This window comes from Notothenia rossii, assembly GCF_949606895.1.
Source record: "Notothenia rossii genome assembly, chromosome: 11".
Classification (NCBI taxonomy): domain Eukaryota; kingdom Metazoa; phylum Chordata; class Actinopteri; order Perciformes; family Nototheniidae; genus Notothenia; species Notothenia rossii.
In genome coordinates this window covers 52839673-52859360 of record NC_136910.1, presented here as the reverse complement: position 1 = coordinate 52859360, position 19688 = coordinate 52839673, and the positions used below count along the sequence as shown (strand labels likewise).

The window sequence follows — 19688 nt, the reverse complement described above, 5'->3', positions numbered from 1 at the left end:
ATCATGAACACTATAACATTTTAGATTCTCTTAGGCTGCAGCCACGAGCTTAGTGAACTCTACAGTCTAGACTGTTTTTCACACTCGGCATCGACAAAGTCACAATCAATCAAAAGACTTCATTAATCCCTGAGGGAAATTACGTTTTGTTACATTTTCATCATGTTACAATAAAGAAAAATATATACTTATATAAACATAAGTACAAATGTGTAATAAAAGTCCTTATAGCCAGAGGGACAGAGCGTCTTAGCACAGGAACAAGGCAGGACGTCCTGCACAGCAAAGGAGGCTGAAAGCTGAACCGGAAAATCTACCTTCATTTATATTGTTGAAATTTGAATTCTAAATCTAATGTTTTATATTCTTGTACATTGGTTTTCCTTGAGTATTTTTATTTTTAGTTAGAACCTACTATTTCTGCACAGATAAAGATTAGTTTGTGTCTTCATGGTTGAATGCAATTATTGAAAGTTGCTTTGGATAAAAGTGTTAATGTAATGTAATTAGGCCACCCTTCTAACATGTCCCCCTAATCAGTGTTTTTCTTTATATTCATTTAGCTGTTCTTGTGTGTGCCTGGCTTAGACTCTGCTCTCACACATGGAGCAGAGCAGAGAGCGGCCGGGACTAAAGGCCACACATAAAAAGCAGTAATTACCAGATAATGGAAACCCTGCTCCTACATACGTATATCCCAGATCACATGTATTGCCTTGACAACACGTACAGTTGATACTAGTGGAAGGGTGTGTACCCAGTAGGTGTGTGGGTGTGTCGGCTGTGGGCTGGACCAGCCTCCTGTGCAGAGGTCTGCCTGTGGGTACAATGGGAACAGAGCTGAAGTGCAGACAGAGCAGCAGTGTCTCCTGCAGTCATGCTCCACCATGTTGGATGGTACTTGCTGCTGGGATGCCTGCTGCTGGATTTAGATGGATTGCACGTGCGAGGTCAAAGGCGCCCGGAGGGAAAGGTACTGCCTGGTGTTACCCTGTACACAATTATCAATGTAAATGTTCCCTTTGCTCTTGTGCTACACTGACTTTATGTAGGGTGTGTGATGTTCTGCAGACCATGGGATTGAACACAATGTGGAAATGCTTCCACAGGGCGTCCGCGGGGTCTTAAAAAGTATTAAAAGTTGATAAATCAATTTAGCGAAAATTAAGGCTATTAAAAAATGTTAAACGGCATTTTCCAAGGTATTACATTTTGTAGCTTGTTTTCAATAAGTATATAAATTGTCCAAAGAGGTTGTATTCTACAGTCTGCCTGAATTTAATCATTTCGTAGGAGTGTAGTGTGATTCTGTGTAGTTTATTTATGGCATCCCGTTGGATTTGACGTCATCTGAACAGGACATCACACGCTCACTGCTTGAGGTCAGTTTACGCCGGTTGCTAAGCAACATCGTTATGGGGAAATGCAAGTTTGCGTCCAAATGGTTGGAAGATAAGGAGGAAGGACAATCAATACTGTATATAGTCAATGTGAGGTAAAGTGTGTCGCCAAGGTAACCGGTTAAAACTCCAAGTGGCGATGAGGTCTTAAAATGTATGGAAAGGGTTTTAAAAAAGGTCTTAAAAGGTCTTACATTTGACTTCAGGATTCCTGCATATACCCTGTTCCATAAAAAAGGTTTTCTTCTTTCAGAATGGAAATGTGTAGCACAATAACATGCATTTACAGCTATTGAAAGATTTAAATTTGATGTTTAAAGTTCAGGATTGCACCCGTTATAGTTTTTAATCAACCATAACAATTTCCTATAGAGAACGTATCAGTTTAAATCTTACATTTTAATTACATTTAAGTATTTTCTATGCTGGCATTTTAGAATGTACAGCCATTCAAATGTGTGTTTCATTTCTCTATAAGAAATTAAAAATTAAATGCTGCAAATTATTTGTGCAACTACTAACTTATAGATACAATTTGTATTCATGCAAAAACATTGCTGACAGACTAATAGTCAGTGACAATGTAAGCTTTTTAACAGACAGCTTTTCTAACGTTCTTGCACATACAGTAAGGGCTTTAAGAACGGGTGTCTAGGATCAATGATGAATGATATTTAAACAAACAAAACTGCACACCCTTAAATCTTTCTATATATGCCTAAATACATCTAATACAATGAAGTAATCATTGGAACAATGAAATGAGAATAGGTAACTTTTGACCTTCCTTCTCACTCAGTAATTAGAGTTTACTTCCTCTGCAGTATCAGACCACAGTTACTGGGAGAACGATACACCAATTCATTATTTTGGTCTTCTAAAAACCTTCAATAGGACAATACAACTCTCTGTATAAAAGCCTTGCAGCTGTCTTCGGCTACCTACCTAGTGTAATAATGAGATGCCTGCATCGTAAGCTAGTTAGAGGTTGCACAGCAGTTTTATTGTTTAAAAAAGCCATGGTGTTTCTTTTGTCCCTCCAACATGCTTCATGATCTTATACTCAGGGACCACCTCTGGTGATTTCCTGTGACGCCTTGATCCCAACCAACAGTGGCATTTCTAACATGGGTGGTCCTGCTGAGAATCAAATCCCCGAGCATGACGATGTTAATGCCGCCGAACAACTCAGAGTCACACGCTCACTCCTGTGCACATGACAACTTTGACTCACCCACGCAAAAATACATTGATGTGCACATGCAGCTATTAACATGCATGCTCACAGTGATTTAACACATTGGCTTTGTGCCTTTTCTACATCATATCAGAGGCAATAATACACATAACTCATTTTTCTTGTCTTCACTTTGGCAGGGTCCTGTTGCTGGTTTCCTTGTGTTTGTTTCAAGTTCCCTGGCAACATTTTGTTCATCTAGTATTATATTATATATAAAAGTTCTGCTCATAGTATTCAGTTTTTTATTACACTTTAATCACACTCCTGTCCTTTATTCCTGAAACATCAGACCCCTGTCATCATGCTTTTTTACAGGCCAAATTGCTCACTGCTGCTTGCAAGACCCAGCCAGTCTGCATACCTGTGTCTTGGCTAGATTTACGGACCTTGCCATTTGATTAGCCCGTTTGTAGGAGCAAGTGTTCATTGTCTGTGTGTCTGTGTGTCTGTAGAGATGATAGCAGGATAGCCTGCAGCGCTTGTGTCAGGATATGAGGCCTCCATAGACTATGTATTGCCCTCTAAACAGAGGATCTGTCAGCTACACATGCAGACAGACTCCTGAGGAGGCTTGTGCTGATTGGAGGACACAGTCATTTGTCAAAACCATCCATATACTCCAGGTGTGCCCTATCAACTTCTGTCCTCACGCTTTTTTTTTTCCCACAAATATTGCTCAAGAGTTACTAAGAAGTTGAGTCACAATCTTCAAGTTCTGTTATATATCGTACCCCTCAGGGGACATTGACAACACAATAAACCTTCTGGAGAGCACAGCATCGTTTCTCCATTGCACCAGAAAGTTATTCAAACATGTTTTCCGTTATGTTCCCTTGGGGGCTCCGTAATATCCTTTGGAATATATTTTTGAACTAATGAACTGATGTGACTGTACTGTATACAGCCATGTTCAGGTGACCAATAATAACCTCATGAAGTACCTGTGTTCCAAACATTTTCCCAGTGGCACTGGCAGATGTTTTTAATTGTATAAGCTTGCATAGATGCTGTAATTAAGACACATATAAAAGATAACCATGTGACTGTGTGATTGTCAGAGAGTATCAACTTCCTGCAAGTAAGACCAGTAGCTGTCTTTAATGTTGGAAACACTTATCAGGGGGGGGGGGGGGGGGATGCATTGGCACAGGCTTAATACTTTGAGTGACTTGGCTTATTCTTTCAGTTCAGTCAGTTGTTTTCAATTATTTAATACGTGTGGACAAATGTACAAGATTTATTGACCTTGACTTCTGCATGAGGTAATTGTCATGCTGACGCAGGGAAGAGCATTCCCTATTATTAACTATTGACACGAAGCTGGAAACACGCTATTGTATAAAATATGATTGCATTCTTTAGCGATATTTTGGGAACCCGTACAATGAAAACATGCAAAGCAACCACAGACCAAATTTCTTTTTGACAGTATAGTGTATTGAACACACATTAAAGTGGCAACAGACAACGCTCCTCTCCCTTTCTGCTGTGGTAAAGAAAACTGGGTCGCTCATCTTTTTTTCCAGAGCCTTATACCCATTTAGTGACTTAAGACCATCAAGGGAAAAAGTAGAAGATTCACTCAAATGTTTTATATTGGAAGTCCTTATAATGCTTCTTAAAATGATCTCAAAGGCTCTTCTGCCAACAGCACAGGCTCCCTTTCCTCTTTCAATTTGCAAGGGCAGTCTCTCCATTGCTGCATTCATAACATCCACTGAACTTGATGATAATCTCAACTGCCAACTTTTCCTGACTTTTGGATTTAGTCATTGGAAATTACTTAGTTGGCAACAATGCACAAGAGACACTACTACAATTTGTATTTCAAAGCTTTTTGAGACCATCATTTTCCCGGGACAGCGTACACAGTGGCAAGCCAAAGTATGTATTGTAAAAGCAATTGTGTAATTGTTCTATAGCCAATACATTGTGCCATCAACATGTTGAAACAAAACAGTCGGATGCCACTTTAAGAAGAGAGCAGTTTTACATTATGAGTTGGTTGTCTGAGGCCTGAGGGTTTTAAATATGCTGATATATGAGAAAGTACATACGCATGACCATAGGTACCTTCTATTTAAGTAAGACTAATAATGAAAATCATCTGACAGGAGCATTAGGGAAGCATTATGGAGTTTGTTCATCAGCCTGCAGCAATGCATTCTCACACAGACTGAACCCCTGGATACCCTGTATGTCATGTGTTCACCTATAGATTACACACTTGCATTATGCCTTCACTCAGACTGTGTTGTTAGGATACAAAGACACACACACACACACACACACACACACACACACACACACACACACACACACACACACACACACACACACACACACACACACACACACACACACACACACACACACACACACACACACACACACGGTGTCATTGCTTGCTTCAGCCTGCTACTACAGTGTAGACAGAAAGACAGTTAGTGTTAACTTTGTTTTGGCTCGTGATACAAAGGTATAAATAGTTTTTTCACTGGAATTACTAGAGTTTATTTGACAAGAAAATTACTTGGTGGCATGCCACTCACATCTGATAACATTAAACCACCTTATATTACACCTTCCTTACCTGTTAAATGCCCCTAAAGTGCAGTCCATTTATATTTCTTACACATTTTGGAACGCTCCTTAGAATTTGTATAGTTGTAGGCTTTACTCTTAACAAAACCTTTGCGGATTTCCTGGCCAATAACCGTCCCGGTGCAGTACTCTGAGTATTGGGCATTATCTACTCTTTGTGTATTCTGCCCTTACCCAATTGGCCCTATAATTCAGTTGTGAGCTTTAAGACATATTTGTTAGGGCCTTTGCTGGAACTTTCCTTTTCTGTGTTGTGTATACCTTAAGATGTGAACATTAAATATGTAGATAGCCACACGATTAATCCTACTGTCTCACATCCTTGTCCCTTGTCATTGGTCACTGGGGTCCCTCAAGGCTCCTTCCTGGGTCCCCTCCTTTTTTTCTTCGTAAACCAATTCACTTAGCTCTGTCTTTTTCTCTCATGGCTTCTCTTATCAGAGCTACGCAGATGATGCTCAACTGATTCTGTCACGTCTTTCTTTTGGGAAGAATATTTGAGAGCAATTTGCCTCCGACTGACTGTCCAAAGTGTCATAGTTCTCCAACTAAGTGTTCCCTGGGCTAGGGCTCATAGAGATATCTCTAAGGCTGGTGAGAAGATCATCTTTTTTTACCAGGGCCGGCTGCCTGGCTGTGGACCAGAATAAGAGAGAGAAAGGGTCCTTGTTTTCCCTAAGGCCGCCGTGTCTGGCCTCTTGCCTGCATCAGCCCTTTAAAAGCCCTCACAATACCCAGCCAGCCCTCCAACAAATGGATTTCATTGCAAGTACAGTATTTAAGACTGGCTTTTGTTCTAATTGATCATATTATATAAACGCAAGCCAAGTTCAATTGATAATTTCATGGTGAGGTTAGGGCATATCATTCTTTCTGATAACACAATCAGAGCATGCTAAATGGATTTCTGCCAACAAATGCCCGTAACCAACCAGGAAACCCAAGATCCCCTCTGTGACAACTATGCTGATTCAGAAAATGTGTTTATTACCATTTTTATTCTTCATGTTTCACCTCCAGCATGCTGTGCTCTTCAGGACACAGATTTCAGTTTACTCTTTATTAATGAACACTCTGCAGACCTATAAAGCACATGTCGAATGAGGTCATTTTTAAAGGCTGGCAGCATTTACCATACTGTACAGTATTAGTTCATCTTGAACTAAAGGTGTTTGAGCAACTATTCGTACATAGTGTAGATATGGTAATGTTACTAATTACTACTATTACTTTTTGTCCCTTTATCATATTTTGATGATGAAGATACGTATTGATGGTCGGAAAGAAAATGGGTGGATACGTTGACACTGAAAAAAGACCTCTCCTCCTCCTCCTGTCCTGCTTCCCATACTGTATATCTCTCTGCTCCACTTAAGTGCTCTCCATTTCAGCCCATTAGGGTCATCAAACATAATTTACTGCCCTTTGGTCCCGTTCCCTGAAAGGCCTCTCTCACTGCACCACTGTTCCCTGAGGCCCAACATTTGAAGTGTTTTGTTATGTGTATGCGTGTAATGCAGTATGACAAGCAAAGGAAAAGGCTGGGTCGTAGTGGTTAGCATGTTGATGTTTGTCACCTCTGGAAACCACATAACCTTAAATTGCTGTTTGTTTTGAGGGATTCAAGTCAATATTAATAAGTTTAATGGGACAGCTAGTGCTCCTAAACAAACTGATTTACAGTCAGAACTATTTTATAGCAGTTTTTATTATAAAAGCCACTGTTAAAGGAACATGTCTTGAAGTAAGAAGCTTGTTTAAAAGTTAAGCTTAGTCATATCAAGATTAACTTTTAACTTGTTCAACATAACAACTAGATAAGCATAGATGCATGCTGTAACCTGAGGAGTAAAAAATGACCTTTTTGTCATAGTCCATAGTTTAACAGCAATGATATCCCGAGCATATAGTTACGCAATCACAAATGTGGATGTGATTCCTGAGCTACGATAGTGAAGCGTAAAGCTTCAGTGTGGACGATGCTAACAATAAACATGTTTTGTAGTTTGGCTCGAACAGACTGAAGCGTAAAGCTTCAGTGTGGACGATGCTAACAATAAACATGTTTTGTAGTTTGGCTCGAACAGACTGAAGCGTAAAGCTTCAGTGTGGACGATGCTAACAATAAACATGTTTTGTAGTTTGGCTCGAACAGACTGAAGCGTAAAGCTTCAGTGTGGACGATGCTAACAATAAACATGTTGGCTCGAACAGACTACCCAGTGTAAACCGCGGAAATGTTAATTATAGGCAACACGTTTTTGGAAAGAACACTCTATGTCTATAACATATTGGCAGATGGGTCAAGAGTTACTGTCATGAACAGATGAGAAATTAATAACTTGAAGGCAGACCAAATAATGCCAGATGTCAGTGATGAGTTGATGATGTTTTCAAGAAGGGAATAAGTTTTGCAGCTGTGGTTTTATTTGAATTGAGACGAGTTTAGATATTATAAAGTAGGAATGGTGTTCGTTAAAATAATGACTTTAAATAGTTTGATCTAATACGGTGATTCAACATATAATGTGTACAGGGATGAAATCTCAAAGATGATATATATATATATATATATATATATATATATATATATATTTTACTATATTCAGAAAACTGATTTGTACAGAATCTTTATTTACACCAAATTGGTCCCCCTTATTATTTTTGCTTCACATGTTAGTTAAAACATCTTCAGCTAGAAATCTGTTCTTGAAAATCTTCAAAGAATGTTATCGGATTGTCTCTAATTCTTGTTTTGTTTCCAATAGAATATGTTTCTGCGCCGAGGGAGCTCTCGCGGGGACGGGACGGTGCCTTCAGGGACCAATCGGAAAGGTTCAGTGGGTCGTGGGGATGTCTTTGTGGTAGATGAGGACACCGACTTGTTGGATCCAACCTTCCAAAATGGCGGACAAGTCAACCCTCAGTGGAAACCTTCCAGAAATGGACTTAAGGGAAGCCAGAAGGGAAAGCCTGAAATGATAGAGGAGAACATAACAACAGACGAAAAGGTTGATTCCAGTGGGAGAACGTCATCATTGTTCCCAGGGAAACCATCCAGTGACATCATTGACCTGGACATCGGGGGTACCACGAAGAAGCCCTCTGTGGATTTGCCTGTACCTAAGATCCCTTCGGATCCGAGAACTTCCACGGATTCTGTGACACCAACAAAGGCAGTAGTCGAGAAGGGGAGACCCATCACCAATGGTAGACAACCAGACAAGGAACGCTCTGCCGTTGTGACTGTTGCATCCAGAGATGGAGATCTGGTCCTGGGTTCAGATGGCAAAATGTACCGGCTCCAGAGAGGACTACCAGGCCGAATGGGTCCCCCAGGGCAGGAAGTGAGTTGTCTTATGGTCTTCCATTATCCATTATAATAACATAAGTGTAATCAATGTCTTTTTTTCCAAACAACAGTCAAATAAAGGACATTGTTTCCTACCTAGGTTTGTCAGTCAGCAACCTAGTGCCTATTTGCTGCCAACTTTTTGTGCAGAGGCAGATTCCGCCTGACATTGTTTAGCAAGCATTACCAGTGAACCGTATCATCTGATCTTATTCCAGGCATTGTATTAGTTTGGGTTTAACTATTGTCCAAGTGACAACACCTCTCGGCGCTACAATAGATTTGAGGGCGTAAGAAATGGGGGCTTGATTCCCGTGGATTTAACAGTATATTATGTATCATATCAGAGATTTCTGTTGGATGAGATAAAACAATGTTAGGGGCAGCCTTGTGAATGAAGAAAGTCTGTTTATGCTTTACGGCTTACAAGAGCTGTTCTCCATAAGCTGCCATCTGACTCTGATCAGGGAAGGATACACTTCTCAAACATGTGTTGATCCACATGTCTTTGATGCAGCGATCTGAGCACTCAGGGAACCGCACAGTTAAGGAGTCTCAACAGTTTGTCATAGCATTACTCAATGTGACAGTCTCAGCCCCTGGCTGCCAAGTTATGTGATTGGTACTAATGGGTAGAGTCATTTTATACCATCTAATCTGATGGTTTACCTGGTGTAAGAGGTGGGTCAGTACAGGGACTGCAGGGCAGACAGAACCAGAACCAGACTGCACATCTGCTCATGTCTGGACCAGCCTCTGAAGTCACGCTGCCATAAAATCCGCAGGATCACTCAGCACGATTACTGTGATTAAAGACGGCTGTAGGGAACATGAAGGAAGACGTCCTGTTGGCTCAGAATACAATCCTCCTCTCTTCTTCTAACTTGCTGCACTTCAGCTCTAAGTTGTTTAGCTTTTCTTAGTATGCTTTAGCTTGTAGCATTACTGTGTACAAGTATAAATTACAGGAAATGCTCTTCTCTAATTGGCTGGCAGCTGCCTCAAATGTTGAAATAGTTCGCCTTAAGCAAACATTTTAACCACTGTTCTAAATCAATTCATCGGGTGAATTAAAGTGCTGGTAACAATAGAACCAGTACCACCAATTCATTAAATATACCTAACCATGAGTTAAACTGACCACTAACACACTTTCTGAAATGAATTATGACTTGACCACAGGCTTTGTTGCTTTCCTTTGGTGACTGGCGATTGCATTAGTTCGGTATTACATTCCAAGATGTCCAGATGGAGAACATAATGGCCTCGCTGCTTTGTCTTTACACCTTGTTGCCTATTTATTTCAATGCATATGCACTACTATGTAAACCTTCAGTAAAAACAAGCTCACAAAAAATCTCCAAAATGGGTTTTTAACCTGCAGGAAAATGCCATAGTAAAGATGTGGTAACATTTATAAGATGTATTTATTCAGATCCAGATATAATTTAGACTTAAAAGAACACATTCAGGATCTACACACTGCCAAGCAGCTTCAACATACAATTCATGTATATCTAAGTACTAATTAAGCCATAAAATCTTAGTGTTTAATTGGCATTCAAGGTGTTGTGAACAACACTTAAAATGTGTCTTTCGCTTTTTAGAAGGCACTAAACTGTGAGGTTTTACAAGGACCCGGTGCTTTGCTTGTGTGTCAGACCGCATGTCTTTCCCTCTTGGGAGTAGTAGGAAGGTTGTTATTTTTACATTTCTGTGATGATTTGTTAAAGATATAACAGTTTCACTTTAACCAACAATTCACTTGTGGTTAAAACACTATTTCAATGTGTTTCTTTATTCGTTTCCCCCCCTGTGTTGTCCTTCTGAGCTGTTTTATTGAAGGTTGTTACTTGTTTGGCAGGGCTGTACTGGTGATCCTGGCCGGCCTGGGTTTAAAGGTGATAAGGTAAGAGAAGTGTTTCTTTACGAGATAATAACCTATAACGATGTGTTAAGTAAGTCCACTTGACTCCTTTAGATTTGAGTACACTAAATAGAATCTGAGGCTACATCTTGTTATAAAGCTCATTTTCACTTCTGACATGTTAATACTGCTATAAACTCCTGCCCCTCTGTTGCATTGGACCCAAGTGTTGATCCTTTATGCTTGAGCCCCAATACTGCATTATATCACTTTTATGGTGCCATATTAAAAAAAAACAAGTGTTCCATATAAATTGATTTGTCTTGGATAAACGTACCACTTCCTTCTCATCTCCACAGATGGCAAAAGTACACACATCCTTTACTCACGTAGAAGTACAGATACTCGTGTTTAAAAATAATCTGGTAAAAGTAGAAGTACTGACTAAACTTCTTTACTCAAGTCAAAGTAAAGAGGGCTTTGAAATGTACTAAAGTAAAAAGTACCCATAACTAGCAGCTGGTTTAAAGAGTACCTGACCTCCCTTTATATTAATAGAACAATAATGTCATTGTTAGCTAATGAATGTTTCCATGCTGAACAACGGCAACATGACAACGTTTTCATTGGTCCCTCTTCGTTAGAGAAGACCAGGAAATGATGGATACACGGATCGTGTTCAAATCAACGCAATGACTCTAAATAATAATGATTACGCCACCAAACACACATTCAAACTAAAGTAACCAGCCTGTTGAGAAAATGTAAGAAGTAGAAAGTACAGGTATTTGTGTTAGAAATGTAAAAAGTCGTCAGAAAAATAATTAGTGGAGTAAAGTACTGATACCAGAAAGATGTACTTTAGTACAGTGATGAAGTATTTGTACTCCACTACTTCCCACCTCTGCTCATCTCTCATAGGGTAAGTTGGGTTCTGAAGGGCGTTCAGGAAAAAGAGGGGAGTCAGGACCTCCTGGACCGCCAGGGTTTCCCACCTTCTACCTGTGGAAGAACACAGCCGAGGAATTGGCTGCCTTTCAGGTAAGATGGGAACAACAACATACTTGTAAACTGTCAGGTGCAATATTTACATGTAGTCGTTTAGAAAGAGATTTCAAATGTATTTAATTATTGCACTTTATTTTTAGCCATTTGAATCACATGTCACTAGTGATTTTGTTGTAGTAAACACAACATCATTTGAATGCAGCACCATTTATATGCCCAGTTCTTATTCGATAATAGACAGAGATTTGATCAACCTTGTGTCGTACACAATACCTACTGTGTGATTTGGAACTGTTCAGTAAAGACCCTGATTAAGCCTCAGTGCCAATGGCTGAACAAAGAGGGAAGGCAGATATTTCACATCTTCTTAGCCACTCAGCAAGTGATGGAAAGGCAATATTTTCCCGAAGCGATAAGAGGATTCATAATTGTTTTTCATCCAACATTGCATTTCTGTGTTTGTCAAGACGTGAGAAAGGTTTCTGAAGAGACAGCACAGGGTCAGGTTTAGCCTAGATCAACACTGGCCTGCTAGCCTAGCTCAAGTGCTTTACAACAACTTTAAAGCTGTCAGATATTGTGATTTAACAAGCCACTAGCATACCCATCGGGACTCTTTACTGACAAACAACAAGTGGCCACTTGAGACCACATGAACATGTCAGAAGTCTTCTCCTTATAGAGAGCAAAACCAGCTGTTTCTGGGTGCTGGGGGGGCTAGCATGCTAACAAGATATGACATTAAAATATGTATTGGTCAGTTTGAGTTGTTAGGGAATGCATTTTCCTGCTATAAAATAAACTGCTTTTTCCAGGCCTGCTTTTCTTGTGCTATGCTAACACATCCTGGACTGAACTCACTTCTGATATGATAGCTTGTGATATATCTTTCTGATGTAAATACTCGTCAGCTATTACATTTCCTAATGTTCCTTTAAACATCTTTCCACTGGACGTCCCCTGAAAAGATGGATCCTTCTTGCTCTTCCCTCTAAGCCCTTGAGTAATTAATTGTCAATCATCTAAAAGACACACTGAACATCAAATGTTCTTCGAGGCTGCGCCATCTTACCGAAACCCATAAAACCATAGACCATGAACTATTGGTGCGTGCAAGCCGATGCTCTGTCCTCATCTGTTTAATCTCTCTGCAGTGGCCACAGCTGTATGTGATAGAAGACACCCACCTGTATGTCAGCATGATGGAGAACTGCCATTACACAAAAAAACTGAGAAATTGAAGTCTGTTAGCAGTTTGGGAAGACGATTTGTCACCGTATTGAGTGTGCTTTGAACTCTGTGTGGGTCTAACCTGCAGAGAGCATTCATACTTTGTTCATATAGATGGATGGATTTCAGAGAAGATGATGCAATTAAAGTTGTATGTTGTCCATCCATGTACCGTAATTTCCGGACTATAAGGCGCACCTGAATATAAGCCGCAGCAGCTAAATTGAATGATGTGTACATATATAAGCCGCACTGGACGATAAGCCGCAGGTGTTTTAATGTTTAATTACCATATGTAAGGGTTCGTGCACAGAGGGGATTGTCGGGAAAGAGATGGCTGTTTGAGGAAGCTCCCATTTATTAACATTTCAACAAACAAGTTGCATATTTGCATAACGTATTCAAGTGGGGGGCGCGTAGAGTTAAAGGTGGTGGACTGTAACCTGTAAAATACATAGATTTAGGAGGTCCCCTAGTGGCCGTTAGCTGTAAAAATCCATAGATTAGCCGCACCGTTATATAAGCCGCAGCGTCGAAAAATGGGAAAAAAGGCGCGGCTTATAGTCCGAAAATTAGGGTACTTTTATTTCCTCACAGTTTATTTTGTATTCTGGACCTGTAACTTACCCTGTGTGTTGCTATTCTCCCGTAGCAAAGCAATTTCTACCAGTTACTTCGTGCTGGTTGGCCTGTAAGTATTCTGTGACGATTAATATCCTTTGTTTGTTGGGATTTAGTTGTTCTGTAACTCTCTGCTGACCTGAGGCTGGTATCTTCTTTGTGAGCTTGCAGAGTAGAGAAGGCCCAGAAGGACCACCCGGAGAGATGGGGAAGCCCGGCATGCAGGTAAAACATCCATTCACAAATATAAATGCAAATGGTGAACCAGAATATTCAGAATTTAGAAAGATAATATGGAATTCTGAATTGTTGATAGTGGTATTTATTGCTCTTCTTTCTCAGGGTCCACCTGGCGAACCTGGAGATCGTGGAAGACCCGGGATGCCAGGAGATATGGTGAGCACCGAAACCGGCACTTCCTGATCCAGGAAAAACGTTATTGGTTTCAGCAATTTTCCTCTAATCTAAATAAGACTGTCTCCAAATGTTTTTGCTTTGAGCACTGCAAGGGGCAGTTCATACATCAAGAAAACTGGTTTTGCATTTACCTTGATTGGAAAGCCAAACTCTCTGTGTACTCTTCTATCCTTTTTACACATAACGTGTCCACCATGAACATTACCCTTCTCTGCACAGTGTTGTGTCACAAAGCTGTACTTTAAGCATGTGTGATAATAACAAGGCCTAATACTATTAAAATGACAGCTCGACCCTCAGCTGACAAATAGGAAAAGCAGTGCATATTTTTGAAAAGTTTTAGTAATGACTGTATGCAATTGTCATACTTTGCAAAGTCACCCAGAGGGTAATGTTGGAGCCTTTAGCAGACGTTGTTTTTGACACTTCTGATTCGGGCGGAATTTGCTACGTCGTCATTTTGATTCACAGATCAACAGGATAAATGTAGGTCTAGTTAATGACGGAAAGAAATAAGAGAAGAAGAAAAACACTGAGGGGATACTACTACTACGCCAAATGTTAGATTGTGTTTAAACATGCAGCTCCCAGTTGTGTTAAGTGATACATCGATAATCAAGTATCAGCAACAACCTTTAATAACTGTTCAGGTCATTACATGTGAAACTAAAATGCCAAGCTATTCATTTCCAGCTTCTCCAAGTTTGCTATTATTCTATTTGACGTATCTGCAAATGGAATTTTTTTAGGCTTTTGGAAGTTGGTGGGATAAGACAAGCACCCCTGACAATGTCATCTTAAACCCCTTATAATATTTTATGAACAATTCTATAACACATAGGTTTGAGCAAGCTCTCTGATTGGTCAATAGGCGTGTTTGATTCCACGATCAAACACCGATCAAATAGAACGTGCCTAATCACAAAGTATCCAGTGGCCTACACACGCCACTAGCCTACCGAAACTACTTCCATGAGCCTACATCGTGTGGTTTCCATGGCGACGTTTAGCGACACACAGCCGTTACACTGTTATACATTGTCTCTCGTTGGAAATCGGTAGCTACAAAATGTCAGATTTTAAAGTTAATTTTGATTTGTTGGGGGGCCTCAGTATTGATGAATGGTTGGACATGGACACAGACCACAAAACCAACGAAAGATTTGCGGCTGTTTCAACTGACGAGTTGAGTGTGTTGGAAAAAAAGGCTATCGTTACCATGGGAACTACTTTTTAGGAACTACTTTCTGACGGAAATTAACTCAAGCAGAAAGCTTAGGTTTGGGAGCAAATTAGCCCACATTATGAAATTATGTTACGATATTGTTGATTACAATGATAGTTTGTGTAATAGAATCGCAATCATACACTTGAGGCCGTTCTTGAACGTCATTATTGGTACGACAGTACGCCTGTACTCTCGTGTATGATTGCTTAATTAAAGGATTGCTTATGAAAACAATCGTTGCTGTACTGTATGTACATGCAAGGGTAACAGGATGACCCTGAAAAAGAGTTTATTGCTCCAAATGTTGCAACTGCACGGAGAGGTTGAAAATCTCACTCATCATGCCATTTGCGCCATGTGTAACAGCATCCATCATTGTCCACAGCTTAAAATATAACGCCGTCCACTGCCAGCACAGGTGGTGGAGCCATTCACTGTGAAAACATGCCGTTTTTCCACCTGTCTTCTGGCAGAGTTATTGCAGGCCACAATCTTCCTGACACTGCGTTGTTATTCACCTGATGCCTTGTCTGTGTGATGAATGGCCTCACTGACTGGAAAAGAGTCAGTGTCTTCACACTACAGACCTATAAATTATAACGCAGCTTTCCCAGTGGGAAGTCCACGGCGCCTGCAGGCCATTGTGATGTCACTCTCTGTGTGTCTAGTTTGTTTTTGTCAGTGTTCTATTGTTTGCTTAACGTATCTTATACCATATCCTACATTTTCACTAAGCTGATAAAGAAGCAGTATCAACAGTGGTGATCATTCATGTTGTCTTTCAGGGCGAGCGGGGTCTCAGGGGCCCTTCAGGAAAGGCCGGGACCCCAGGCAGAGATGGGGAAAATGGGGTAGACGGTGAGCCGGGGCTACATGGTGAACATGGACTACAGGTGGGCACATTCTCTATAGTAAACAGTTAAAGCATAAGTCAACAGACAGATACATGATGTGTTTTTCACTGTTGAAATGTTTCTATCTCATCTCTGATTGACACCAGGGCACCTGGGGATACAGGGGAGAACGAGGGTCCAAAGGGGAACAAGGTGATGAGGTGAGGAATAAAACAGCACAACATGCTTCTGTAAAAATAACAAGTCAGTCCCACTTTAATTCAGATTTACTGTTTGTGAAATTGGAGCCAAGCAGGAATGGTTATACTTTATGCAGTTTTAGCTGCAGCTAATCTTTCGGCCGTAATTTACATTACATTACATTACATTGCATTTAGCTGACGCTTTTATCCAAAGCGACTTACAATAAGTGCATTCGAATTTAACAATTCAGCACTCAGACGTACCTAACTTTGTGTCCTTGGTATCATTTCAATTTATTTTTTATATTTGTACCAAAATACCACCCTTTTTTAAAAACCTTTTTTGGAGAAATGTCAACACACTTTTCAACGAAAAATCTTAATTTCACAAATGAAAAAAAGCGACTTGAAATACTAACAGTCCTACTTTTCTTACTGAGGTAGGACAAATACAGTATGACATATCATCGTCATTTAAGTTAATTTGGCGGACAGTTGCCGGATTACAGATTGAGCAGAAACAGAACAACATTATCATTAAGACGTAGTGAAATTGTGTCACCCGGCGATTGTCACACTGAGTCCAATTTTCACACTTTACAGTATTCTCTCTTTTTGGTTTCCTCCAACTCCTGTGGGGAAATCTTAGCCACTAAATGTTACTAGCATGTTACCCAGCTAATCAGTTGCTAACTGTTTCTATATGCTGTAGGAGGCCTTGCAGCTAGGGTCCTAGCAGAATTGAGTGAAAATATGTATTCTCTCTGGGTTCATCACTTTGACAAGCTGTCATGTGATCCATTGTTCGACTCTTATAGCATTAGAACTTTCATTCAGATTTTAAACATGTTGCCTAGATGAAATTGATGGACACATGTTTGAAGAATAAACAAAGAGACAAGAGTTAGAAATGACTACTACACTGTTGGATCATGTTTTTTCTCTACCTTTCCAGGGTCTCATTGGGGTCATTGGTCCAAGAGGAGAAATTGGTGATCCTGGTGAGAAGGTAAATATCATTACTGTTTAATTCCTCCTGAATATTTGTATATATAAAAGGAATGTCAATATATCCAGATGAAGTTTTTTCTTAACTGTCTAGATTGCTTTAAAACTGAGTGGTGCAGAGATTACGTATTCTTGTCAACAGACATGTATTTTCGTATTTAATGTCGTAGATCAAAACATACAAATTCAGCTTGTATTAACCAAAGACCCTATTTCAGGCAGATAACCAAAAAACACATTCAAAAAACTGTTGGTTTCAATACGAGGCAATCAGAACTGGAAAAATGCTAACTTACTGTATCTCAACGTTTTAGGACTCATTCCTGAACAACCAGATATAGAGGTATCATCTTGTACTGTGTTTTTCTTTGTTTAGGGCTCACCTGGTTTATCTGGCCCTCCTGGTCCTGTCGGACTACAAGTGAGTGTCTTTACCCCCGCTTTCAGTTTCTTTGCAACAGACCAGGGATTTTACATTACACTCAAAATCAGAAAGCAATTCCCCTTTATCTGTGCAATAAAGCTGCTTATAAATAAACAACATTTACAATATAATCCACTCGACACCATGCCAGCCCATTACAGGATACATTGAAAACAACATTGAAAAAAACAGGCCTTCTTCTGTAATACCTTTCTTACACGTCCAACGAGTGTGAAACTAAACAATAAGCTTTTGTGAAAGAAAGACGTGCTCCTCTGAATCCTTTTTAATCCCTAAGCCAGTCCCTCTTTGAACTTTGAGTTCCAGGCAGCGAGGCGCTGACTCCCGTGTTCTCTTCCCTCTATTCGTGGGTTTACTTTGATTCTGTTTGACATGAAACCAGAACCTCTGCCTCGTAGTATTAACACAGGCACTGTGACCAGTATGCAGTAATCTCTATGATTCAACCTTGCTTTGAATGCAGCGTTGTCTATGTATTTGAATGATATACTGTTGCTAAATTGACACTGAATCCTTTTCTGCAGGGGCCTCAGGGGACCCGAGGTGGCTGCGGGCCAGAGGGGCCCTATGGGCCTGATGTGAGTGATGCGCCGTCTGATTACAGCTGCTACACAAGTAGATCTCTAGCTTTGCACTATTCTGAATGATTCTTCTATAAGTGAAAGTTATCATGCCTTTCACACCAGCACACCACTGCTTTACGATATTACAATGTGGTGGTTCTTACATTAAGAGCTTAGTTCAACAACAACAACAACAACAACAACAACAACAACAATTCTGTCATGACATTATTCTTCAACAGCAACTGAATCTAGTGACCTGTGTGCCAAACAATAAGAATTATTATTATAATTATACAACATAATAATAATCAAAAGCCCCGAAATATATATTTTTTTAATGTGTCTTCTTTTTCTGGTTTGGCCACAAAGCTAACCATGTCAAGCAAAGTATTGAACAAAAAGAAAAAAAGTATTATTTGACCTTTGGAACTACAATGTCGTATTTTGCAATTGCCAGATCTGCTTTTTGGAGATATTTGGTAAATATCTGTCCACCTTTTTCTTAAGCGTTTCACAGAATGAGAAAAGGGGAGGCGTCTTGTACATGTTTTGCAGCTGCACCAACTGTCTCAATGATGTGTATAAGGTTATACATTTCCCTCTGAATACGGACAATGGAACTGATGCACAATGTGGAAAATGTATCACTCATGCTTATATGAACCTGTCTCCAGGGGGAGAGTGGACTGGATGGTCCTCCTGGTCTTGCAGGGCCGAGGGTAAGCAAACAGGATTTTATGATACAATATTTGTCTGGTATTTATAATTATGAATATATATGTGTATAACATACAGTATGCTTGTGTGTGTGTCTCACAGGGTGCTCCGGGTATGACAGGACGAGTCGGAGCGCAAGGAATGAATGGCTCCAGAGTAAGATTACACCATAACCACTCATTATTGTGCAAGTGAAAGCTATTTTGGATTATTAGATTTAGCGGTAATTGTTTAAAATGTGTAAAAACTGTCCACTTCCAAATGTCCAGACAAAGATGCCATCCTTAGATTGTTTATTGTTCTCAATCAACAACAATGTAATTTACAGGGAAAGAAACGAGTGACTGTGAATTAACGTATGATATGTAAAATGAAAAATCAAGCTAAATTATTTTTAATCTATTTATCCTTTATGTCTGGAAAGCTTCATACACCTCACACTGAGTGTCCTAACTGAGTTTGCAGGTTACTTCCTGTGTGTGTAAAACGGTTTATTGTTTCTTCCAGGGCGACATGGGACCTGCTGGCAGTGTTGGTCCCAACGGCCCACAGGTATACATTTGCTTTGGTTGTATATACGCTGCAGTTATTTAACCTGCTGGACATGTTTAGAGACTGTGTTGGCACTTTACTTTTCTCTTGACTAGGGGCCTCTAGGTTTAGAGGGACAGATGGGACCTCCAGGACTCAGAGGACTCCAAGTGAGTACAGTTCAAGGCAAGACGTTTGACCGCGTGGTGTTGTTTCATTCATTTTTCACCAGTGAAGTGCAGAAGGTTAATGTGTTCATTTACACAGGGACATCCAGGACTGATCGGGGCTTCTGGACCTAAAGGAGAACCTGTAAGTGTTCTCTTAAAGTTAATGTTTCTTGTTTTCTAAACTAAAACAGTGCACAGGCTTGAGCTTGAACAGAGCCGCACAAAGTGTAAGTCACACAGCTGATGTG

The 19688-nt window shown here is 40.1% G+C and overlaps 1 protein-coding gene across 1 annotated transcript in view; it reads left to right on the top strand.

The window, feature by feature from the left end:
- The window catches only part of LOC307023620 (uncharacterized protein), a 61092-nt gene that overhangs the window by 9693 nt on the left and 31711 nt on the right, over positions 1–19688 (top strand). Inside the window, exons 3-18 of the mRNA XM_079656987.1 lie at positions 8013–8591; positions 10461–10505; positions 11385–11504; positions 13354–13392; positions 13494–13547; positions 13665–13718; positions 15753–15860; positions 15968–16021; positions 16959–17012; positions 17388–17432; positions 17981–18034; positions 18697–18741; positions 18842–18895; positions 19247–19291; positions 19387–19440; positions 19538–19582. Coding sequence (XP_079513113.1) covers positions 8013–8591; positions 10461–10505; positions 11385–11504; positions 13354–13392; positions 13494–13547; positions 13665–13718; positions 15753–15860; positions 15968–16021; positions 16959–17012; positions 17388–17432; positions 17981–18034; positions 18697–18741; positions 18842–18895; positions 19247–19291; positions 19387–19440; positions 19538–19582 — 1449 coding nt within the window. The remainder of the gene's footprint in view (positions 1–8012; positions 8592–10460; positions 10506–11384; positions 11505–13353; positions 13393–13493; positions 13548–13664; positions 13719–15752; positions 15861–15967; positions 16022–16958; positions 17013–17387; positions 17433–17980; positions 18035–18696; positions 18742–18841; positions 18896–19246; positions 19292–19386; positions 19441–19537; positions 19583–19688) is intronic.